At 43.8% G+C, this 26,289-nt stretch overlaps 1 protein-coding gene across 1 annotated transcript; it reads right to left on the reverse strand.

Annotated features, from left to right (window-relative positions):
* On the reverse strand, positions 1–23,438 carry notch1a (notch receptor 1a). Its single transcript, XM_030742248.1, has 34 exons — positions 23,207–23,438; positions 21,956–22,037; positions 15,348–15,610; positions 14,907–15,245; positions 13,815–13,937; positions 13,471–13,704; positions 13,224–13,379; positions 12,920–13,105; positions 12,661–12,774; positions 11,980–12,093; positions 11,647–11,880; positions 11,441–11,551; positions 10,063–10,255; positions 9,806–9,951; positions 9,582–9,695; positions 8,863–8,982; positions 8,599–8,751; positions 8,278–8,506; positions 7,972–8,173; positions 7,711–7,864; positions 7,422–7,606; positions 7,143–7,275; positions 6,774–7,031; positions 6,570–6,682; positions 5,901–6,472; positions 5,373–5,813; positions 5,124–5,269; positions 4,795–5,008; positions 4,598–4,682; positions 4,319–4,481; positions 3,864–4,162; positions 3,598–3,745; positions 3,398–3,495; positions 1–2,456 (listed from the first exon to the last, which is right to left on the reverse strand). The coding sequence occupies exons 1-34, from the start codon at positions 23,262–23,264 to the stop codon at positions 1,194–1,196; spliced, it is 7,443 nt and encodes a 2,480-aa protein (XP_030598108.1). The 5' UTR covers positions 23,265–23,438; the 3' UTR covers positions 1–1,193.
* Between the last annotated feature and the right edge of the window lie 2,851 nt (positions 23,439–26,289).

Raw genomic sequence — 26,289 nt, forward strand, 5'->3', positions numbered from 1 at the left:
TTTTACAAAACATTTTTATTTAGCAAATATTTCTCTGCAAACTACAACTTTGCATGAGGATTGATTTTGAATTATTTTTTTCTTAAAAAACATCTGTTACCTCTGGATTAGTTTATAAAACATGACATTTAGACATCTTAAACCGCGCTCGTTTAAAAGCGCAGGCGATGTCATTACATACACAAACAGGTCCCAGTTTCTTTCACAAACAATTTTTCCCCACCTCAAAGACATTTTTACAAGAAAATTCACACATACACTGCTTTTCTTAAGAAAAACAAAAAGCACACTGGCGCTATTTTAAATTGTGGCAAATGTAACATTTCAGTGTTCTACAACAGGTTTGCAATTTAACACATAACAGGTTAAACATATAATCACTGCTTTGTGATGCAGTATGCAATAAAGAAACAGTCCTTGCATCAAAAATCTATTACTCATCACCAGCTAAGAAAGACTGCTGTTCAACACAAAAAGCAGCTCTTAGCCAGCAGGAGATATTTGTTCTCTGCTTTAAGGTCCAACATTTTCAAGGCATCTCTGCTACCTCTGCTCAGTTACTGTTGCCATTTTTTAAAGAGAATAGTGTAACAAGCAACATCATGAGAGGCGATGTTTTATGTACAAGTTTGATCAACACAGACTCTGATAAGACTTAGTGAAATGTAGTTTAGTAATAAGAACTGTGGCAATTAAAAAGACAAACAAGGTTAGAATATAATTAATTAATACTGAAACTTTAAAATAATCTATTTTTTTTTAAAGTAGAAACATAAAACAACGTATAACTCACAGATAAAATCTGTCAAGACTGATACACCAAAATATTAAAATAAATCCAGTAAATATATCAACACAAGATGCAAATAAATAGCCAGTGTATACACCTGGGAGCCTGTCTTCCAATGTCCACTCCCTTTTAATGGTTTCTAATATTCCCATACATAACAAAGCAGAACAAAAAAAAAAATTAAAGCATAAATATAAAAGCATCTTCTTTATCTTTCAGGTCAGAAAAAAGCACATAAATAAATACAAAATTCCTAAAATTGTTCTTGTCATTAGTATAAAAACTGATGATAAAAAAACCCCAAAATGTTCAGTCTTGAAACAAGTTCTTCAGCCTCTTTCTGGATGAACTTTGTTTGAATATATTCTATTCCATCCAAGAGTTCAGTCCATTTTACAAGTCTTTACTTAAACTGGTCTTGGATTAGATTCATCTGTGAGTGGATACTTGTGGGAGGGCTGGAGATGCCCTCTGACCAGTCAGACAAGTTGGAATGTGGGGATGAGCTGGACCATTGGTCCGGGGAGCCAGGGGAGGGAGTTAAAAATGGGTGGTCGGGCACTTGCAGCTGGTGGTTAGGTGTGTTGTCCATCGGGCCTGAATAGCTGTGCTGGGATGGCGGGGTGAGAAATTGGGTGCCAAGGATCTGGGTCTCCTGCGGCATCACCGTGTGGATGGGCACAGCGCGGCCTGAGCCGTTGTTTTGCTGCATGTCAGATCCATTTAGCTCAACATTTGGGAAGCTCTGGTTCAAGGACTGAGCAGCTGTAGTGGTGTTGGAGTTCTGGTGCTGGAGCTGCCGTGAGCGAGCCTGCTGCATCATGTGAGCGGACGAGCCGAGATGGCTGGTCTGCAGATTCTGGTAGCCCATTATCTGAGACAGAGTGGCAGTACTGACACCATGCAGAGGACCCATCATGTTATGGGTTATCGGTGGTGGTTGGGTGAAGCTTCCTTGCTGGCCAATGCTTGGGTGCATCCTGGAGACCCAGTCACACTGTCCTCCTCTACTACCACCTATAGAGGCTGCGCCCTGACTGTTGGGGCTGGACACAGGCAAATGGGAGAGACGGGGTGGGTTAGGATCGAAAGGCATGCAACCCATATCTTTACCCATGTTCATCTGGCCTGGGTGGGAGTCTCCATTCCCTTGTAGGTGATTTAAAGACATAGGTGGCGACTGCTGAAAGGGGGAAGCCATGGGAGGGGAGGCAACATCGGAAAGGTAGCCATGGGGTGACTCAAGGGAATCAACTGGGGAGAGGACAGCTGATGTGTCTAGCAAGTTATTCTTCCCATCAAGTGACTTTTTCTTCTTCAGCCTATTATCTTTGCCTCCATCCTTTCCTCCTTTTCCACTCGAGCTAGGCTTACGAATCTTCTTGACTGAAAGATTTGGCTTGAGGTTGCTAAGATAGTCACTGGGGGAGCAGAGAGGTGGGGAGAGGGTGGCGGTGTTTAGGGGTGCGCTGTGAAGTCCAGGACTCCGAACCACATTGTACTCATCCAGGAGACGCACAATGTCGTGGTGCATGCGTTCCTGGGCAATATCTCTGGGCAGCTGGTCAAGATGATCAGTGATCTCACGATTGGCAAAATGATCCAGAAGAACTTTTGCTGTTTCATAGCTGCCTTCACGGGCGGCCAGGAAGAGCGGCGTCTCTTCCTATAAAGAAACCAAAAATTGAGCATAGCATTAGTTAAGGCAGGCCAAAGTCATTCTAACAGGGGATAGAGGCTTTAGTGAGTAGCTACGTCATAACAGCAAACCCCTCTGAAACCATACAATGCAATCTACAGCATAACCTGACGTGCACCTTCCTAGAAATGTAACTACACGTCATGCCAGTGCAGCCCGTAACTGCTGTGATTGGCCTGATCAGTACTATGCATTCCTTCTATGCATTTCCAGTTTCTTTTCCACTGCAGTTTTTTTAATTCATCAGTGAGAGAATAGCAATCATTGTCTCATTAGAAGGAGTAACAGTCATAGCACCAATGAGGACTCACAGGTGTCAGCAAATTCATCTCACTGAAACTATCAGAAAAGACATGAGGAAATATATAAAGGACCCGGGAGGGAAAAAGGCCCAGCATTTTATTTGGTTCTATCAGCTAGCACCACATTTAAAACACATAATGTAATTAACACATAATGCGCCTGCACAAGCATAAATGTCGGCAACAATGTTGGCCACTTCTGTAATTTCCATCACAGACTATACAAAGATTCACTGAAGAAGTCTAAATCAGGCGTAAGTCAGCAATCGCAGTCATGGCAAATCATATACAGGGCTGAGCATTTAAGCTGCTTTAGTCTGCCTGCACTTGCTGCTGCATTAGTAAGCTGCTTTGAAACTCAGCTGCCTTTTTTTATGTGTATTATTTCTTAAATGTTGTCTTTGTTGTCACTGATACTTTTGTTGTTCTTATCAACGATGTACAGCACATGTTAGGGCAGGGAGGTGTGCTTTCCTGAGTTGGAAATAACGATCTTCTTTCGACTTAACTGGTCCTTAATACACTAGCACTACACTAATATCTAATGTAAATGTAAGGATAAATGCTTGTCAAAGACCTCCATTACATGCATATCATTTCACATACCTTATTATCTTGCATATCTTTGTTGGCACCATTTTTCAGCAGCACCAAAGCAGCCTCCACATTGTTTACCGCTGCAGCCCAGTGAAGAGCAGATTTACCTGCAGAGAGAGTGCAAATGCAAAGGGTTTATTATCATCAACCCTGGCACAATAAGCCATCTTTGAAAACTGGAGATTATAGATTGATAAAACTTTACTTACCAGATTCATCAGTGGCATTAGCATCTGCATGACAGTTGATAAGCTCTTCAACCATGCCCTCAACTGCCAAACGGGCTGCCAGAATCAGCGGTGTTGTTCCGTCATGCATGCGGGCGTCGAGATCAGTGGCACGGTTTCGGATTAAAATCTGTAAGGACAGATGTTTTGTTTAAATGATTTTACACTTCTACGACAAACTTTGTCCTGAAACTAAAATGATGAGGGGATTCCCAAGAAGGTGAGACCCATGAAGAGCAAGAATTTACCTGGAACACTCCCTGTGCATCTGCCGCAACTGCCGCATGAAGCGGCGTACGGCCCATGTTGTCCTGAACGTTGGCATCAGCGCTGGACTCTAGGAGGCGTTTGGCAGCATCTGAACGGGCGTAGCGGGCAGCCAGATGGAGGGCAGTCTCACCCGTACGGTCGGTCTGGTTATGGAGGTTGGCACCCTGGTAAATGAAGTCAGAGATTATTTCTGCTGATGGATCCTCTTCCTCTTCACTGATGCCATTCTCCAGTCCTCCACCGCTGCAGGAAGCGATCATCAGGGGAGTAAAACCATCTGAAAAGGAAGAGAGAGTGGGATAGTAAGTTTACAGTCATGTGTCAGTCATAGAGATTACAAATTAATTTTGAGGTTTTTTTTGTTTTGTTTTTTTTGCTTGTTTGCTTGTGTTTTTAGGATACAGAATGACTGTGTATTTTTCAGTGTACACACCTGGTCCTCTGACATTGACATCCATGCAGCCGTTCTCTATGTCTCCCTGAGGAGGTGTTGGAGCAATGGTTTCAATACGCAGGTCAGCTGCATCCAAATGCTGCTGTGTCCATTTCCTGTGGTCTGTATGATCACCCAAATCCAACATGGCTTGTTCCTCAAACTGAAAGACACACCAGTTAGTGTCAGTATCAGTAACATTATGATAAAGTTTACAGTGGTCAAGTTTGGTAAAACATCTATTGGGACAAATGGAGACTGACATCAAACTCTTCTTACCCTGAAGCGCTTGCAGTCTGGATCCTCATCATCCCATTCATTTTGATTGTCATCCATAAGGTTCATGTCTGAGTTTTTCATTGGCCTGTTGAAATGAGTTTGTAGATTAGACCACCTACAGCTCAGCAAATACAAATCACACAAATACACTGACCCACTGCCACAGCCTTCATGTTCCACTTTCAGAGTGCACTTACTTCAATCCAACAGAATCCTCTCCAAGTGGCTCGCTGCGTTTCTTTTTGCTTGGCTCTGATACTTTGAATCCTTCGGGAATCCAGAGTTGGCCGTGCTCTCGTCGCCGCTTACGGGACACCAGAACACCCAGGCCGATAAAACCCAGAGCAGCCAAACCCAGGAAGACTATGTACATTGGGTAGAGCTCTGAACCAGAAGGAGTAGGTCTCACACCTGGAATAATTGTTTAAATCAAATTATTTTACTTACAATTTAAATGCAGCATGTTTGTGTGTGCGTGTACATGTATATGTGTGCAAAATCCTAAGGCTGCATCTGAGACACATACTTGTGACAGCTTCAATATAGGGAACATTGAGATTCCCACTGGAGGCCAGCGCTCCAAGGAAGGCAGCTACATCTGTGGCACTCTGGAAGCATTCAGTAGACTGCTGGTAACACTGACGGTTGTCAATCTCCAGGTACACCACAGACCTATGAGAAGAGAGAGGCAGTCACATTAGCATCTTGAACACAAACCAATTTAGTGATTAAATGTTATGCATTGATAAAAGTGGGATCTCTTTTTGGTGCCTACCCTTTGATTTGCAAAGGATCCAGCTCTCTGCGTTTCCGTGGGCTGACAATGGAAGACACACCCTCTTTAACTTGACCCAAAACATTGGCTGGCATTGAAGCCCAGTCGGGCCAGCCATCTGCAGAGCGCTTCAGCACATTATGCTTAACAAGGTCTTGCTCATTGCCATAGTAAGGGAAGATCATGGGTTCTCCTTTGGCATCACGGCGGAACACCACATTAGTGTGGAGGACACTGCTGAGCTCTCTGAGGAAGGCTGAAGAGCGGTTCTTAAGCTGTTCTGGGGGAATGTGGACCACAAGAACTAAATGTCCATCAGCAAGTTTCTCTGGCATGTTGTTGGCACAGTCCAGTCCATCCCATTCACATTCTGCATTGTTGCAGCCCTGGTCACAGTGACCATCAGCATAGTGGTCTTTACAGTACTGATCATACAGGGGGCTGAAAAACAGAACAAGATTGGGTTAATATTCTGGTACGATAACTCAAATCTTTAACAAATCCACAAAACATTTCCTTGATACTCACTTGCATTGTCCTTCTTGGCCTTGGCAATCAAAACCATCGTAGAGACACCCAGGGCTGTTACACTGCCCATCACACTTCCCATCATTGAAGTACCGCCAGCATTGTAAAGCAGCGGAGCAGTTTTGCCACGGATCATCAAAATTAAGCGAGCAGTCTCCTCCATCCCAGCCACAGGCGTGATTGTTGCACAGCGAGTCGCAGATGTGGTTTCCTGCCCACTCGTCACACTGTGGAATCTCGCAGCTTACCTCCACCTCCGGAGGTGGGGTGATGTCCCGGCCGAACCCTCCAACGAACGAGTAGTCAAGTATGTGGCACAGCAGGCCGTTGAAGTTGCTAGGACAGCTGCACTGGAAAAATGGAGCATCCGGGGTTATCTGGCAAGTGCCACCATTGTAACAGGGGTTGGAGATGCAGAGGCTGTCAGTTGGGGTTTGGCACTCAGGTCCAGTGAAGGTTGAAGGACACAGGCAGCGTGGGCCCAGGTGGCCTGACACACATGTCCCACCATTCTTGCAATTCAGACTCCCACATGCGTGTGAATCATACTCACAGGAGGAGCCAGTGAAGCCCTAAAGTGGCAGAAATATATAAAGTTTGTGATTATTGTGCTTTAGCATAAAAGCACTTTTTAAGAGGCAATTTTCTAAGCAGAAAGTCTATACTCACAGGTGGGCATTTGCAGACAAAACCATGAGGTGTGTTACTGGCAACAGCACATGTCCCCCCATTCCTGCAGGGTCTTCCTTTGCAGCCATCAAATACCTTGTCACAACGCTGACCTGTAGCACAAAAGCAAAATGTACTTGTCAGGTTCTTTTAAATATATTTGGATTCTTGGGAGTATTTTTGTTGCTGTTGCACATCCAGTACCTGTATATCCAGTGCGGCATTCACACCGGTAGCTGTTGGTGAGCTGAATGCAGTTGTAGGACCCTCTGGGGTCACAGGGATCTGACAAACACTCGTTGACGTCACCTTCGCAGCGCTCGCCTACGTAACCCGGTGGGCAAAGACACTGGTAGCCTCCAATGCGGTCCACACACTTGCCATTGTTAAAGCACTTGGGCTCGTTTGTGAGTGGGTCACTGGAGGGGTTGCAGTCATCTAAATTAATCTCACAGTGGACACCTACAGGAGACAGAAAAGTTGGGTTACACCCCGTCGATACCTATTATACCATAGTTGTTCAAATATACTTTTGAGAATATATGTATGCAAATAAGCCAAACTGGCAGATACCTTGAGTTCCTCTGGGACATGAGCATTTGTAGGTGTTGATTAGATCGATGCAGGTGCCTCCATTCTGGCAGGGCTGAGACTGACATTCATTGATCTCTTTTGAGCAGTTCACACCATGATAGCCAGGGACACACTGACAAAGAAAAATTTATAAGTATGGTATATTTGGTGACAATCGCCTATCGTGTAAAGCTGACTTAGCTGATGGAGCTCTATCTCATATCTTAAATTTTCATGTGATTTAGTCCTTCAACTTTGAATTACTCATATATCCTTTACCTCACAACTGTATCCTCCTAGATAATCAGTACAGGTGGCTCCATTTTGGCAAGGGTTTGGCGAGCACTCATCCACCTGTTCCTGGCAGTAACTCCCAGTGTAGCCAGCTTGGCAGCGGCAGTAATGTGTGTTTCCAGCGTCCAGACACTGGCCTGAATTCCTGCATAAGTGAGCCACGTCAACACCTGCAATCAAAGACAAAGGAGGAGTTACAGAATGTGCAAAGTGCACACCAGACTTCAGCAAATTTAATATTAAAAGCTTTGCCACATAATCGAAATGATCTAACCTTGCTGTTTGGCTGCGACCTCACAGGAAACACTTGGGATATCACAATAGAGGCCAGTCCATCCAGTTTGACACTGGCAGGTGTAAGAGGCACCTTGCTGCCAGCACGAGCCTCCATTTTTACAGGGGAAAGAGTCACACCAGCGCACAAGATTCTAATTTGGTATAAAAAAGAGAGACGATACTTAGATGTAGGCAGTGTAGGAAAGTAGCCCAGAACCCTACCCTTGTGATAACACAAAAAAAATAGATTTCTCCTTACCTGACAATTGATTCCTGTGTAGCCATGAGGACAGGTACACTTGTAGGTCCCATAACTGTCAAGACAAGTGCCTCCATTGAGGCACGGCTTGGAGTCACACTCATTGATATCATACTGGCAATAGCTGCCTGTGAATCCAGGTAAGCACAAGCAGGTGAAAGCGTTGATTCCATCCACACAGGTGCCGCCATTAAAACAAGAGCTATTGAAACAAGAAAATAAGAAATGTTAATTCATTAATTGCCTCTGGGTCAATTATTCAGCACAGTTACATAATTACAGATTGCGCTGACAAGGGGGAGCTACCTGTCAGTGCAGTCATTGGTGTTGATCTCACAGTTGATCCCACTGAAGCCAGGTGGGCAGGTGCAGGTGTAGCTGTTGACACAATCGGTGCAGTTGGCCCCATTCCTACAGGGGTTACTCTCACACTCATTTATGTCCTGCTCACATCTGCCACCACGAAACCCGGGCAGACAGGTACATGTGAAACTGTTGATGCCATCGCGGCACAGACCACCATTACTGCAGGGATCTGAAACACAGAAACGAGGAAACACAATTACCACTTTTGTTTTAAGTCAAACACAAGGTGGGAACCTGTGAGGCTTCAGATGTGTTCTTTACTTGGTTTGCAGTCATCAATGTCTGTCTCACACTTCTGGCCAGAGTAACCCGGCTGGCACTTGCACTGGTAGCCTCCCATGGTGTTTAGGCAAAGAGCACCATTGCGACATGGGCTCTTCACGCATTCGTTGATATCAATCTCACATGTTTGACCTGAAGGAAAAGAAAAAGATAGAAAAAAATGTATTGCACTGGCGGGTGAATATATAGACTGACTGACTACATACACATGCAACCAAACAACCAGAAACACTAGATGTATACCTTGCCATCCTTCAGGGCAGATGCAGGAGAAGCTTTGATAGTCTTCAGACTCCTTACATATTCCACCATTTTTACACGGTCTGGGGCTGCAGGGGGCCAGTAGGGTTTCACAGTTTTCACCTGGTATGACAAAAAACATTAGTGTTTGCATCACTTTGGCAATACACAGCAGCTGCTTTGAATATCTAAAGACACATACATAGAAATCACCAAGTTTCAATTACTGCAAAAATGTTATTTTAAAAGCTACGTGAATTTCTAAATTCCAGTTTCCATTCCACTTCCTTATCCATTTCCATGACATCTTAACCAAACAGGAAAGGCCTTCCTGTTTCCTGCTATTGTTTGTTCTTAGACAGGAAACAGGACATGGCGGAAGTGGGACTAGTGCTCGGAGCAGTGTCCGGGTCTCTGGCTTATATTAGCCACTGTGGCCTGTTATTTCAAAAAACACACACACGCTGTTATCCCTGCAAAGCAGACGAGCAGATCTTTCCACACAGAGCCGCCAAAAACAGACATCCCTGTCAGTAGCCGCTGGGCGATGTTTTCAAAAACAACACAGGATATGTTAGCATAAACCTCTTGAGTGGAAACATGAAGTTGGTGTTTATATTGTCAAACCTGTGCAAATAGTTAGGAGGAGCTGCGAACTAAATGAACAATCCAGTTAACAGTTGCAATTCTTTGAGTGAAAGATAAGCAGCCGCACGTCGTACCGGTGTAAGGCAGCAAACAATTGCACTTGTATCCAGCCACGTCATCGATGCAAGTGCCCTGGTTGAGGCAGGGATTGGAGGCGCACTCATTGATGTTAGTCTGGCAGTTAGGACCTACAGCAGTGAAATTAGAGAGCACACTTGGGTTAGATGTAGGCTGACAAGACTCCCCACTCAATCTGTGAGCCAATGAAAAGAAAAAGACAGGAAGGGTTGAAGCTGACCAGTGAAGCCGACTCTGCATGTGCAGTGGTATCCGCTGGTCATGTCTTTGCAGGTTCCTCCATTCATGCACGGGTTGGACTCACATTCATTGTTATTGATGTCACAATTTTGCCCGCTCCAGCCAGAGTCACAGGTACATTTGTATCTTTAGCAGAAATTAAAGATGTGTCGGTGAGATATATATATATTTATTTATTTATTTATTTATTTATTTTGTTTGCTGCTCACTCATCGTAAAACCTGAAATCGTACTCACCCATTGAGAAGGTCCTGGCATCGGCCATGTATGCATGGGTTGCTGCTACACTCATCCACCTGTGACAAACAGGTGGCGTCATTGTATCCCTCTGGGCACAGGCAAGTGAAGCTGTTGATGCCATCCACACATGTGCCCCCATTGTGACAGGGGTTGATGGCACAGTCATCAATGTTGATGTTACACATTGCTCCTGTAAGACAATAAAAATCAGTTTTAAAGCTGCAAATATTTCTTTTCAGTGATCTAAAATTATAAATATCTAAGCTGACCATTATGTAATCCAAACAGCTGGACACTCTCCAGAGTGGTATCATTTTCATAATTTGGTTGCTGAGGTAATCCTTTTTTAATTTTTTTTTTTTTTTTTTTTTGGAACAAGAGACAAAATCTCTCAATTATCAACAAATAGATGCTGTAGCAGCACCAATGTGCATCGAGCCTGGTGGCCCCCCGAGACTCTTTTACCTCTCCTACATTGATTGAATGGGGCCCTGTTGAATAGACATAAGGAGTGTTTCAGCTGAAGCTGAAGGGGGGGGTGGCAGGCACACACACATATATACCACCCCCCATCCAGGACAGCTAACCTCACTGAGGGCTGTTTACAGGGACAGAAGGCCAGACTCATTTCACACACGGCTGAGTAACAATCACCCCCCCCCCCCCCCCCCCCCAAAAAAGAAAAAAAAAATCACTACCACCATCTCCTACCCAGCTCCCCCCTCCTATGCTCTTCATCAGTCAGGAGAGGAGGGCCCAACTGCCTGATCTTCAGTTACAATAGTTCTCTGTCTCTCTGTCTCTCAGTCCTGCCGTGCCCTCCACACTCACCCCGTCAGCACAAAAAGATAGAGGGGAGGAAGAGGAGGGGGTTGCACACCAGTCCTCACACACACACACACACACACTCCCCCACCCATCCTCCCCCCTGTTTTAGCATAATCACATAGCCACTACCAGTCAGAACCGGCTCTGCGTGGTCCACTTGTTGAAATATGCCTGTCATAAAAGTTATGTATTTTAGTACATTACAGTTAGACCCGCATAGCAAATCAAGTGTTAATTGATTTGTCATGCAGATGCACTAATAACCATCAGATATGTGATTAAAGGCCAGTTTCTTTTAAAGTATCAGTTTACAGACTCTTTACAAGCTCAGCGTCACAGTCTTTTCAGACGGCAAACAAAGTTAGTGCTTTGTGTGTGCTGTGTTCAAGTATCAAGCTGTGTTCCCTTTCTCTTCTCCTCCATCCCACACAGGCAATCTGACACCACTGTTCCACAGGAATGGACCCGCCAACCACCTGTTCTACCTACCCCTCCCAAAGCTCAGGTGACCATCCCCCTGCACCTGTAAACTCCACCCAGTGCTTACCTGTGTAACCGGGCTCGCATGCACATTCATAGCCATTGATTTTGTCAATGCACTTCCCGTAGTTGCAGGGCTTGCTCTTGCAGTCATCCTGGTTCACCTCACAATTGACACCTGTAGATTGGAATACAAGTAATAAAAAACATAAAGAAAGTGCAGACATTTTCACTGGAAGAATTTAAGTTATTTAATAATAGCTAAAATCTCACCTGTGGTGCCTTTAGGGCAGGTACAGATGTATGTGTTCTCCCTGTCCTGACAAATGCCACCATTCTTACAAGGCTGGCTTAGACACTCATTGATGTTGGTTTCGCACAAGCGGCCAGTGTAGCCCGGGCGGCAGTGACAGGTGAAGGAGGCCAGGCCATCCTTGCAGGTGCCATAATGGCAGGGATTGGAGTAGCACTCGTTGATGTCAATCTCACAGTGCTGCCCTGTATATCCTGCAAGGTAGGAGAACAGATTTAACAATGGCAACTCTTTTCTAAGAAAGAAAAACAAGATTACACAATAAATGAGAAGAAATGAGTAGTTTGGTGTACCTTCGGCACATTCACAAGTGTACTTGTTGGGTCCATCAGTACATTTAGCTCCATTCTTGCAGGGGGTACTAGCACATTCGTCAATATCCACCCGACACAGACTCCCTGAAAAACCTGCAGATGTATTTTTTAAAACCGAGAATTAAACTTTTTTTAATATTAAGAAATTTTTTTTTTAGCAAATTCCTTTGGTCAGAGATATTTGGTGAAAATCTAGAAGAAAAAACAAATTTGCATCTAAAAATAGGCTGCGGGACGCTGAAAATCCTAACAAACCATTCCACGACACACACACCCCCCTTCCCCCCTTTGGCTCTTACTGTGCAGTGAAATGTTTCTTTCAAACCACATCACAATGGACCACAGCTTACCAGCTATAAACCAATCCCTGCCCCCTAATTTTGGCGCTAAGCTCTTACAAACTCTCTTGCCCGCCAAATATGTAAATGTTTCTGCAGCCTGGTCTGCTCTGTCCAGTGCACTCGTAAACGCTTCACTGACACCATAAGTAAATCATTTGCTTTCAGTCTGGGAACCACATGTACAATACTCATTGATAGATAGTTAATGATCCACTCTTTTATACCCTCTTTTCTTTGCTCCCATTGTCTCATCAAAAAAGGGAGTTAAAATGCGATCCCAGAAACAAGTTTTGCTCTAGTAGTCCAGATATTTTTTTACCTTTGGGGCACTCGCAGTGGAAGGAGTTGATCTTGTCAATGCACTTGCCATTGTTGAGGCAAGGTTGGCTGGCACACTCATCTGTGTTGATGTGGCAGAACACACCCTCATATCCTGAAGTGGGAGTTAAAGATCAGATCACGTTTCTCATCTTACCATAGGGCTTAATCATTTCTCAAATGGTTCAAACAAACAAAAGAAACAAAAAAAAAAAACAGGTGTAAAAATGTTCTTTTTGCATTACAAACTAATGCTTTACCTGGCATGCAAATGCAGTGGAACCCTCCAATCTGGTCCAGGCAGGTGGCATCATTATGGCAAGGATTAGACATGCATTCATTGACGTCCATCTCGCAGCGAGGCCCTTCATACCCTTGAAGGCACTTGCACTGAAAGGAGCCCTTTGTGTTGAGGCAGCGACCGCCATGCTCACAGGGGTTGGCACCTAAAACATTTAAGGTACAAGTTCTGTTGAATCTTAAATCATTTATGCATGTTAGGTGCCAAAGGATTAAGTTTGTAATCCAAACTATAAGACAGAAGCTGCTAACTTTACAACTTACCTAGAGCGCACTCATCAATATCCAGGTTGCAGGCTGATCCAGTATAACCTGGGGGACAGGTGCATATTGCCTTGCCATTAACTGGGTTGGTGTCACAGTTGGAGCCCTTTTGGCATGGGTTGCTGATGCACGCATCATCAAGGTGGCACAACAGACCTGTAGGCATAGATGTATTGCATTTACTCTCCATACATTAAGATCACGATTTGTCTGCACAACGATCCTGGAAGAGCCACAAGAGTCATACCTGTGCGTCCATGAGGACACTCGCAGAAGAACGAGGCCACGCGGTCATGGCAGGTGGCACCATGATGACAAGCTGCACTGGCACAGTCGTCGATGTTCTCGCTGCAGTCGTCGCCCGTCCACCCGTTGACGCAGACGCAGTGATAGCCACCGTGCGTGTCATGGCATGTCCCGCCATTCTGGCATGCATTGGGCATGAGCTCACACTCGTCCACATTTTCTGTGCAGTATTGACCTGAGGGGGAGGGGGGGGGGGGGGGGGTGGTATAAGCACTTTTACTTTTGCATTAATTCACTTAAAATGTTATAGTGTGATTTTAAAAAAGCCTTTAAGTGAAAGGTCACCTGTGTAATGAGGTGGGCATCTGCAATTGTAGGTGTTCACCCCGTCTACACAAACACCACCATTCTGGCAGTTGTGGCCTGGACAGTCATCGATATTATGCTCACAGTGGTGGCCTGTGAAGCCTGTTGACCAGGGAGAGAGCAAAAGAGTAAAAATGTATATTAGATCTTGCAACACTTGACTGTGGTTAATAATCAGACCTTTCCTTCCTGTGACTGTGGTCTTAAAAAAGATATATCCTCGTGGCAGAGTGTTTTAATGCCCTGTAAATGACAGTGCAGCCAGTTTCCTCTGTTAACATCAAAGGCTTGTGTGGGTGTTTTATAGGCATGATAGCCTGCTTAACAATCAACCCACAGCTCTGCAGGTGCCTGTACCACTTCACTATCTAAACACATTCCAGCAAAGCCACCCGCGACAGACGCACAGCGTGAATTAAACTTTAACACACAACATCACTCATTCATCTGCATGTCCAAACAACAGGCTTTGTGCTGACCACAGGCACATAATCACACAAAAACAAAGGCAAATGAAAACTTTAAAAGCACTTTTTTTTTTTCATAGCTGATGTGGTTTGCTGTAACAATCTCTGATCGTCACCCCCTGTTCTATAACTTCATGTCTTATTTCCCAGCACCTACACATATATATTGCCTTGTGCTTTCTAAACATCTGGTGTCTTGACTCTAACAGCAGTTATCACAACATTACACAATAAATGTGGCAGACAGGCTGGCAGTGTTGAGGTGAAAAACAAGATATTTTTGTGACCTCATGAATAGGGTGTGTAAATCTATATGTTCATGTGTATGTGGGTTTCTCTGGCATTGTGGGGGCTTGCTGGAGATTATCAGAAGGAAACGTCTGTGTAACTGCATCCTGTCTGTGCAGGTTGGCAGAGAGAGAGAGGGGAAGGGGGTGACTCCAGATTACTCACTCCACCCTATCAGATTTCACTACAACAACAAACTGGTTTTTAGGTCAACTGATGTAACAGGAAAAAAAAAATGTGTTTCATTGCCACACTAACCATGCACAACTCCATGTGGCAACTACCATTACTGTATAAATACAGGTTTGTGTCTTACCTGGAAGACAGCTACAGTCGTAAGTGGTGTCCCCCTTCTGGATACAAGTGCCGCCATTCTGGCATGGTGAGGGACTGCATGGCAGGTAAGGGTTCTCACAGTGCTGGCCTGTATACTCTTGAGGACAACGGCAGTGGTATGAGCCCACCTCATTGACGCATACGCCACCATTGAGACATGGAGAGGGGGTCTGGGCACACTCGTTTACATCTTGCTTGCAGGTTTGACCAGTAAAGGCGCGTGGGCATTTACAGATATAGGCTGAATCGAAGGCTGAGCACAGGCCACCATTTGCACATGGATTGGAAGCACATGGGTTGGCAACCTGGCAGGTTTTACCTGGAAGGTAATACAGTAAAAGAGAGATCATTTAAAATGGGTGAAAAAAAGGGCAAGAAAACTATAGTCATCTCATGAAGTCTGAGACATCTGGATACTTACCAGACCATCCAGGTGGACAGTCACAGCGGTAGGCATTGAGGGCAGTGAGATGACATGTCCCTCCATTGCGACAGGGGGAGCTCATGCAGGCATGGTTGGTGGGGGTCAGACACAGCCGGTCAGTGAAACCCAGGCGGCACACGCAGCGGAAATCGAACGTATTGCCATGGGAAACAGCATGGCATTCGCCACCGTTGCGGCATGGTGACGGACTGCAGGGATTTGTGTACTGGCATCGACTGCCTATGTAGTCACTGGGACACCTGGGAGCACACACCGAGGAGAGGGAGCAGCAGTGGTTAGAAAACATGATCTTTTAGCTGTTGTTGTTGTTTAAATCATGGGAACAATTGTCTGAAAACAAACGGGGGGGTGTGTAGAAGGGAACTGAAAGTTTCCCGCCCAGCAAAGTCCCACTGCAGTGGGACGGGGACAACATGTTGTTCTAATGCATCTCTCTGGATTAGCCTCTCTCAGAACCCTGAAAACACATTCTGCTGGGACAACAGACACCACAAAATACTCTAGCAGGCTAACAGCCTGTTCCCATCTACCTTTCACCCCCATGCTGTCCACACTCATCCAGAATGACTGTAGAGATCAAGGGGACTGTGCCGCCCATGGATGACCAATATGAAGCTCTGCATTCAGGCCCTAAGCCTGCTTCCCTCTTGCCCAGACCAAGGACTGCTACTGCTAAGTCACATAGCTCAAAGTGGTTGATCAGTTGAACAAATACTTCTAAGTTCCACAAAGATGTGCAATACCCACACCTATTACTAGGTGGTTGTGAAAAAAATCAATTTACACCAAAAATTACAAGAAATTCACTGTTTTTAGTTTCCCATTTGTGAACTTCACGGACCTCATTTCATATGCAGCCCATACTTAACGCTGAAGTCCCATCTGTCACGTGAGGGAGTATTTAAAGTCAGCAGAAAAGTGTTTATGTTTGAATTGGGGCTTGTGTGACTGTGTGTAGCTGTGACCTGAGTGTTTGAGTATTATGTGTAAGGGAGGGCATCTGTTGGCCTCCTAGTATCTCCACAGGGAGCAGGTGCGCATGTTAATGAAGGCAGCTGTTGGTCAGGACTTCTTCTCCTCCCCCCCCATCCTCGTGTCTCCTCCTCCTCCTTTCCCCCTTCCCCTTCATCCTCCCTCCTCCTCCTCTCCCTCCCTTCTGTCCCCTTCTCAGACAGGGGTGCTGACAAACCAACCTCTCCTCCAGGGACATAAAGAACCCATGTGAAGTCAGCTGTTGCAACTTCTGTGTCTCCAAACCACACGACTTATTCTTAATTCCTCTCTTCCTTACCTGTTCCTTTTTTTTTTTTTTTTAATTTCCCCTTTTACACACATTGTTTCCTTCTAGTTTTCTCTGATTTCAGTTCACATTCAGTTTTCCATGGACTTGTTTTCTCATGTTTTTGTTTTTTTCATAACTTTCAGCAAATTGCCCTTTCCAGCTTTCTCCTTTTGTTGCACAGGACTGCTGAAAACTCTGTTGTTTACTTAGACAGGTGAGACCAACGGGGAGTTTTTATCAGTGCCCCCACGGGGGGAGTCCAGACAGGTGCAATTGGCAGAAGATTGTAAAAGCATTTGGGGTGGCTTTGAAGTCAGCAAGAAAAGACACTGAACATGTCATAAAGGTTATTCACTGCTGAGATATAAAAATCTCACCCACTATGATAAAACCGAGGTGTTACTAATGTTGCGCATGTGTGTGTGCGAGCGCATGTGTGAGGGTGTGCGCTTGTGCAATTTCCTTGTGCACTCTGACTGTAATAGATCATGTTTGTCCTAAAGTCAGAGATAAAGATCCACCCACATGCTGAAAAGACCAGCAGCACACACCACAGCAACAGGTCTCTCCCAGCGATGCAATGTCCCCTCAGGCCAGAGCAGATGCTTCCCTGACCTCTGACCCTAAACACTTTTGTGACTGTGGGACAGCCCCTTTGCCTTCTCTTCCCTCTCTCCACTCTCCCTGCTGGGCCTGATCTACCATCTGTCACTCTGGGGGTGACTTTATGCTCTGACAAAAATTTATCCAACTGTGCGCTGGAAATGCCACTGCTGTGGAAAATGTTATGCAAAATAACTGAGAGTGACGTACAGTAATCAAACGCATGTATAACTTGGTGTTTCCTTTCACGGTGCTAATGAAAGTGTTACACTATTACCATCTGTTTTTTGTTTTCTCCTTGATTCTCACTCCCTCTTTTGTCTCTTTTACATATTTGTTTCAGCCTTTTCCTTCTCATTTGGTTTTTTGGTTAGTTGATGTTCCCTTGGATGCGTCTTATCATTAGCCAAGATGTGACCCCCGGTGCCCACAGAGGAGGACAATATAGCTAAAATAGAGAAAATGGGAAATGCACTGGAATTGAAAGTCTTTCAAATCCCACTATAATAACAATAATAATAATATACAGTAGTGAGAAACACAGTACTTTTAAAAAATGTTGTATAATAGCCATACACTTCTTGCGCCCACTCAAGCCAATAAAACTGAATAGGTTAAACTGTATAAAAGAATCTAGCACCTGCCTGGCTAATGACGGTGAGCTCTCTTTCATTCATAAAACTCCATTTAACAAACACTCATCAGAACTTTGGCTGTGTGTGTCTGTCATGCACCTTGTTATGCTGCACTCACTTAACAACACTGTGAAAACATCCCACCTCACAATCAAACCAGGAAAAACACCTGCCTGCCATTCCACTTCTTGTGATGGTTATCAGGGACAAACGACGGGAGTAGCTTGCAGTCTATTACTTAGATTACCATCAGTCAGGTGGGCACATGTATGTTACCACAACACATTAGTTTATCATTACTTTTCTCCCAAAGTTCTTGTTTTTTAAGCAGAAAGACCAGTTTGCATGGGGACAACAAAGGGTAACCCACAGCCCAACCAGATAACACTCCCTCTTATACGTGCAATTACTAAAAAGATCAGGACATGTTGTCTAATACTGACCTTGCAGAAGAGTTTCTACATTTGACAGCCTGCACTGCTGGATGTGAGCTTTCAGCACCCAGTAAAATACCCCTTTATTTCTCTGCACTGACAGCACAGCTTTGATTCTCCTGCTTTAAGGATATCCAGATCAGTAATCTAAGAGGCCATGCCAAAAGTAAATGGGAGAAAATGTCTTTGAATTCTATATACAATTCAGTATCTTTTTTTCTGAGACTTTTATATCAACTTTGCTTCCATGTAGGAAGAAGATTGGATCTAATTCCACAGCGTACCACCAGCCTCTTTCAGTGCTATATCAGAAGGGGCCCCTGGCATCTGGGGAATGGGCCCAACCAGGGGAGTGGCAGCATTAGAGCTTAAACCCCCAATAAAAAGACAACACCAGCAGGCACCTTAAACCCACTATGCACTTGTATGTCCCTGATTCATGTAAGGCTGCATGGAGCCGAGCCTTCACGAAGACCTTCCTGGTAAACCTAAAGGAGGACAAACAAAGAGCAGTGGTCTTTGAGGGAGAGTGTAAAATCTTTTTAGTTTGTGGTTGAGAGATATTATCATCAATATACAACGCCATACAGCTCCCTCTACCAGCCACGTCAGACTAAGTGAATTTCTCTCGTCGAGCCTATTTCTGTCTTGCGGTATTCGAGGCATGTAGGTGACAGTTGAGATGTTTTCTGAGTTTATTCTTAACACTTACCTCTGACCGAAACGGCGTCTGATTCAGCAAATGAGCATCAACAGTGAATCTGTCACGCAAAGGACAGCCTGAGGGCAACAACCTTTTAACCTGACTTTGCCCTTATCTGACAAATTGTCTGACAAATGGAAACTAAATTTGACTCGCTCTACGCTGTGCCCGTATACTTTAAAGATGCCTACATTAAAAGACGGCAGCAGCTTCATGGGAAACAGGAAGCCCCAAACCTTCAGATAACCTCTTAATTCACAGAATCGTGACTGAGTACTTCCCCGCTGCAGACGCTTGTTGCTGTTTCCACGTCCAATACCACCACAAATACTATACCACCACAATTTACATGAACTTTCTGACTTCCCCTAAAGTTACTCAACCTTTTAATGTAATGAGATTTGTGTTTGATCAAAGAAACACGATTGTTGTTCCGTTTAAAGGTTTTAAGCTGTTCTCATGTTCCCTCTTTGTTCTTCTTCTGCTGTCATACAGACCATATTCTGGTTCAATTTAAAAACAGCACAGGAAATGTACTTTCTAAACCAATAAGTCAACCACACAGTAAAAGACCTGTTAAAACAGCCACTGCTATTTTGTAGCTAAATTGAGCCTTACTCTAACAGGCTGACTCCTCTGACTGTAAAAAATTTTTAAGAACAATTTCATTTGATGCTCCAGATCAGTAGGGTAGTAGCTAAATCCAGTCATGAAGAATTAAAACAACTAACTAGTAGTAGCTGAACTACCATCCCCAGAGGTTTTGACCCTTGTGGAATTTGAAATATTTTTTGGGATTAAAAATCATCTTAAAATCATATATTTCAATTTTAAAAAGTGTACCCCAGACTAAAAAAGAAGATCCTAGTTCTTTTCCTGATGAGTTTCCCAAAGGTATGATGTAGCAGGGGGAGAAGTAAAACCAGGAAGTAGGGAAAAATCCTTTCTGTGAGGATACCAATTCCGTTTCCGCATTGTTCGGTTAAAGCCATTAAAGACATCAGATTACCACGGCTCACAGCTAGCCTAACCTGGTTCTTCATGTGATTTGACTCTCGCACTCGTGGGAACTGTGCCGAAAAGAGGATTCAAATCTGTCCTACCACACAAAACTGTGCCACCATATGTTTCATAACCACAAAGCAGAACATGACTCGGTGGCACTTCCAATAGCTGGCTGTGTGGGGTTGAAGCATTTTAACCTGCTGACCTTCCAATGAACATTACCTGAAGGTGACTACAAACTACACCCTCAACTAAACTCAACCCTAGCACTGGTTTCCCTTTTTTTGTCACAGCGCCAGTCCCCTCGTCTTTCTAACCGAGAGGACTTTCCACCCATGTGTCATCAGCACAAATTTAAAGCAAATTTGCTGTGACAATGTGACACAAAAACACAAGGTGGACCATTGCTCTGCTGCAGACGCTGTACTCTGACACCTGAATCTCGCAGTGCCATCCATGACTGATAGCTGTTTAGCTTGGCAAGGATGAATGATGAATGAGAGGGAAGCCAGGAGGAAGAGACGGCGTGGGTGGGTGAAGTGATGCTCTTATCCTGTCTGTTTTTAATTGGACTGAGCAGAGATGAAGAACACAATAACAGCTTTGTGGGATTGGAGGATGGAGAGAGTTTCTGTGCGAGAGTGTGCGCACACGTGCGGGGTTCTGTGTGTGACTGTGTGTGTGCCCCTGGGCTACTAGCATAGGCCCTTCAATAGCTCCCCCTTGTCCCCACAGACCAGAGGAGCGCCTGCCATGATCACATGCCCCGAGGGCAAACCAGGCCACCTCTGAGTTAAAGAGAGGAAGAAAGTGATGCCTCAACTGAAAATCACACATAAAGATGCTTTCAGAAGACATCAGTTTCTACCTCAGACCAGATAAAAGATGAGGCCATTTTTTTTTTTTACCCCTTCCTTTGTCCTATTGCACATTCAAGATTGAAATGGATGCTCCTGACAGACTTACATGAAGGTCAGCTCAAAGGAATATGTTAGCATATCAAATGTCTCACCCATAAACATCAATCCATACTTTAAACAAACAGCCCACAACCTGCCTCTCTGTCTGTTCCCACTTGTTCACCCTCAAAATTTCTGCACTTTATTCCAATTAATCTCACTCTCTTGACATCCAATCCAATTACATTTCACAGCCATCTGGCTTTCAAATGGAGATCACAAGCGTGTGTGTGTGTGTGTGTATGTGTGTGTGTGTGTGGGGAGGGGTGCATTCAGAATGAAGGAGACAAACCTTTTGGAAGGGTGGGGGCGGGGTGGAGGTTATGGCAGGGGTTTGGTGTGTGTTGTGGTGTTTGGGGTGGCTGTGGCATGATGGGAAGCCCCACTCAGATTAGTCACACAGCATTATTCTGACTGCAGGACAATGGGTGACGGGCGGCGGGCGAGCCCCAGCTGTCGCCCATGAAAGAGCAGAAAAACAAGATTTAGGACTGGACGCGTCCTCTCACTTTGCCGGCAAAGGGGGACTTGCATTCATTAAGCGGGCTGCTTAAGGTGGGGGCGGTGGGCTTTTGTCCAGCTACCCCTCTCTCATCTCCCCAACACTCTGAAGCTGTGCTCGCTTTTCATTTCTTCACTTCTTTTAAAGTCTTTTCTTTTCAGGGAATGTGTGCAGAGAGTAATGCAACTCTTGGAGGGGTACAGGACCACAGCAGCCCAGAGGAAACTTAAGGGCCTCTGGTTGCTGAGCACAGAGTCCGCTCAAAGGCTGGAATTAAAGGGGGAATATGTGGCCTCTTTTCTTCCCAACCGAAAAGCACTTTCAAGTACCACGATTGCCCCACATTGCACTACAACTACTATACAAATTCCAAATAACACAAAAAAATAGCCATAATGTTTTGTTACTGTCTGTAGTGCAGCATCTGGAGATTCACATGTTGCTTTTAGGCTGCTACTTACTTGCATTCACCATTTCCATTTGGGGTGGCTTCACATCTTCCTCCATTTAGGCATGATTCAGTGGGTAGGGAGCATTTCAGACCTGTTGAATGCATAAAATTATATTAAAACACATATTTACTCCAGCCCATGTGCATACAGTGGGTAATCAACAAACTGGGATTAATCAGGATTAGGCTGCAGGTGTAATCAGGAGGGAAGTATTCTGCAGTTAAGTGTTTGGGGTTTTTTTCTAACACAGCTTTATTCACATGAATTTAAGACTTTAATGCACACGCGCACTTGCACGTCCCGATCTTTAAATTGATTTGTTCCACAAGTGTCCGCAGGGGATATTGGGAAGCCCGCGAGTGGACACCGGTGAGGCTAGAGCGCGTGGTGCGTGGCTTTGGGGAGCGCACGCTTTTGCGGGGAGAGCGCAGCAGCTGCGGGGCTCGGATGCAGAACAAAAGAAATCATAGTGCAGCACGAGCCATAAAACACTCTCCTCGGGTATTGTTTACCGGCAGACGGGAATAACAGCGCCTCCTCCACCCCCAACCCGGCACTCACAACACTCTCCCACACTTGTGGACAAAAGGTGCCTCTCCCCCTTGCACCCCCCCACCCCCACCTCCAATCTGCTTTCGCGTCCCTCTGCCCCAACACACGCACCAACTTCCATTATCTCAAATTTAACACCAAAGTGTTCTGAGAAGAATTAAAAATTGTTTAATAATACGCAATTCCTGTTTATTAACCAAAATTTAAAAATAAAGAAATAATGGACGTTTGATGGATCTATGAGTTTAGTTTATTTATTTATTTATTTATTTATTGGGGGGGCATCCTAAACAGCCCAAATGTTATGTCCAAAGAGTAAAGCGTGAGGTCAGTTGCTTTAGTGTGATTGCTCTCCGTGTGCAGACAAAATAACTCGCAACATCTTCATTTAGCGAACACTGGTGGAGTCAGCCAAGCGCACTGCAGCTTTTGGCTCCTTCACTTTCCCACGACCAAGAAAAGCTCTAAAACTTTCATCGAGATTTATTTATGCCATAGTTTTTTCTACCTTTGAATACTCTGATCATAATTAATAATAAGGCTGTTAACACCACACAAATCAATTAAATGGAGCTTTTTTTCCCCTTACAATCCACAAACTTAACTTAATTGCTCCGAGTTTCCTTGCTGAGTCTCGGTCATGCATGCATCGTGACCCCCCCACCCCACCCAAAAAAGAAAAAAAAAATTATAATGATAATTGTTTACCTTGCGTGATGGCGATTGCTGGAATCAGAAATGTTAGTTTCACAAAGAAACGATACATTCCTCCTCTTCAACTTCACAAACGTCGTTGACTCCCACGTTGGGTTCGCATAGATCCGCAGCTGATGAATCCAGGTGTTGTCTTGAAATAAATATCCAAGAAAAGAGTAAATCCAACACAGAGAGAGATGGGTGAGAGAAAGTCTTCAGCTGGACTCAGTTCATAGATGTTAACCTGCTGCCTTCCGAGTTCTCAATGAACTCTGCAGGCAACTCTACAAGTTCCTCCCACTATTCCTCCACACCTCCCTCCTCCCACACGGGTCAAACTCACGCTTCCTCCCTCTCCCTGCGCTTCAAACACTGTCCCTCTCAAAGTAAAATTATTAATAGTAAACAGAAGGGGGGTTAAATCATTTTGCTTCATTAAAGCCTGAATCTACAGAGAAACATATTTTTAATTTTAAGTCGTCTATGTTAATCAAAATCAAGATAATAAATATTCATTACTTACTAACATTCCTTTTAAATACAGCTAAATGTCATTTAAACACAAAAGTAAAAGAAACCCAATTATAATGTAATGCCATTATAGTACAGTGTAGTATATTATAGTATACTATGTTTGAATCTTAAAACATATTTTCCTGTCATATAGAGCACCAGTCAAAGGTTTGGAGGCACTCACACATTCATATGAATGCATAAGTGTGTCCAAACCTTTGACTGATACTTTATATTTAAAACATGTTTTGATATCAGCACTGAATATGTTTTCCACTGTGTTGCTTTTATTAACTTATAATGAAAAAAAAACTGAATGTTTCCCCCATGAGTAAAAGAAATTTTCTCACGTACAGAAAAGTGCCCGTACTTGTTGCCTTCAACATCTCCAACCTTCATTTGACAGCTTCAGTCACCAGAAACACACAAAACATTTGATTAAAAAAACATAAATTTTTACAGACTAAACTTCTAAATAGTTAAAAAAAAACAAAAAAAAAACAAACTCAAATATGTTCATGAGGGTGTCGCTTTGACAAATATTTAAAGTACTGTGCAAAAGCCACCCCTCATTTCTTTGCTGGGATAATTGTAAATAGGCTCAGCAGTTTATTGAAATGTTTGCAAACCTACATTAACCTACAGCATATAAAGTAAAACAGAGTTTGTACAATTTTAACGAGCTTGGAAGTCCACCTTTATTCTGCAGCACAGCCTGAACTCTCTCAGCCAGCTTTATTGTAAGTTTGCCCAAGAGTCCCCACAGAGTGTGTGGAGTCAATTCTTTGTCTGCTGTTATTCAGTTTGTAAAAGCCTCCTCAACATTAAATTAGACTGTCTATGACATGTTTTATCACAGCCACACAGACAACCTTCTGGTTTAGACCGAGGGACTTTGGTCCAATAGCCTACACACAGTCTGTCAGTGCTAACAAATGCCAAGCTTGAATTTGAGAAATGCAGTTACATTTCTCTAACTATTCATAGGGCAAGTGACTATTTTTGTTCGTTTCCACACATTTTATATATGACACCCATCCTGTGCCACAGTGAGGTTGCCGCAGTTGGCCAAATGTTGTATAAAGTTATAATGTCTATGTTGTAATGTTCTAAAATACATTTTCCAACAAGCCAAATATGAAACCTTCACTGACCTTGATTGAAACAAGACATGAAAACAAAACATTTAGGAAAAATGTCACAAATGTCATTAAGGCCTCAATAAGACTCTAAAGTTGAAATTTAGAATTTCAGTTTTTCACTGAGTTCTCGAGAAAGGACTAAGTTACCAATCAACATGGAAGTGATTACATTTATCAGGAACGACATGATAAAAGATGCCATCTAAGAAATGTTGGTGTTGCATTAATTGAGATCTTCTTTTTTCAGTCTATAAATAAATCAGCAATTTATCACCTTAAAGAAATATTTATGTAGCTACAGGACGTGTGTTCAAACATGATCTTTAGAGGGACTCTTTCACACCTTCATCTACAGAAGGGTGGAAACGAAACAGCCATTTCCTACCAACACAGTCAGACGACTCCAGCTCACTCAGATTGCTGCTACCAGAGTTCAAACAAGAACCAGGAGAAATGAATGCTTTAGTTGTTTGTACTGGCTCCCATATACATGCAAGATTTGTAGCACAGATTTCTTAATCACTCTGTAACTACAGGGCCATCAGATCCTAAATAAATACTACATAAATAAACCTAACTTTTCTCATCTGATGATAATCTAATACAGTACAGATGTTTTCATGTATGCATATTTTATGTAATTCAGAATAGGAAGACTAAAGGAAATAAAATTACCTCACATTCCCATGATGCAGCTTTTATTTCATGTCAAGGCAAATACAAAAGCAGCAACTCATGCTTCAAATTTGCATGTGAATTTTGATATTTTGGAGCCCAAACCACAAAAACATCATGAAATATGGATACATTTCAGTTCCTGCTGCAGTGCTTATATTCCAGTTTTGCAGAATCTCTAATGCACGTATGCTTCTTTCTGGTGCACAAGTCTGTATTGCAGCTCAAACACGGAGGATTGCGCAGCAAGAGAGAGTGCGTGTCTCTGCGAGATTTTGGTGATTCCTTTTTTTCTCTCTCTCAGGGCAAGTGAAACTGTCTGGGAGTAGCTGCAGAGTTTCAGCACCCCAGGGCAAAGATTATTTTATTATGAAGCCTACGCACATGTTGGTCCTTCTGTTGTTATGACAGCCAAATGGACTGGTGCCAAAAGGGGATAGATCTCTTGAGGTGCATGAAGTGTGGGAAACACTAGGAGAAATGAGAAAGCAAGGGGGGAGTGTGTGCAAGCAACTAGAAATGTATTGCACAAGAGAAAAGCAAATTTGAAGTGCTGAGGGGAAACTGCTGGAAATAAGAGGGAGATCTGCATGGGCATGCAGTGTTATAGTAGGAAAGCACCTGACCCACCGTGAGAAACTTCAAATCTATCAGGCACACGCTCAGCTCAAGTCATAGTGTACTGTTAATACTTGCCCTTCTGCATCCTTACTACATGTGGTGAGGTGTGGTTTGGTCTTTAAATCAGAGCGTGCTGCTTTTTCA

Source organism: Archocentrus centrarchus, chromosome 12 (genome assembly GCF_007364275.1).
Source record: "Archocentrus centrarchus isolate MPI-CPG fArcCen1 chromosome 12, fArcCen1, whole genome shotgun sequence".
In the NCBI taxonomy this organism is placed as follows: domain Eukaryota; kingdom Metazoa; phylum Chordata; class Actinopteri; order Cichliformes; family Cichlidae; genus Archocentrus; species Archocentrus centrarchus.

Excerpts from the sequence above, each read along its gene's own strand:
- notch1a (XM_030742248.1), bottom strand. The coding sequence starts at position 23,264 with ATGTATCGTTTCTTTGTGAAACTAACATTTCTGATTCCAGCAATCGCC. Across the intron at positions 15,611-21,955 it reads AATGGAAATGGTGAATGCAA|GTGTCCCAGTGACTACATAG; the intron begins GTAAGTAGCAGC and ends GTGTGCTCCCAG. Across the intron at positions 13,380-13,470 it reads GTGTCCTCATGGACGCACAG|GTCTGTTGTGCCACCTTGAT; the intron begins GTATGACTCTTG and ends CTATGCCTACAG.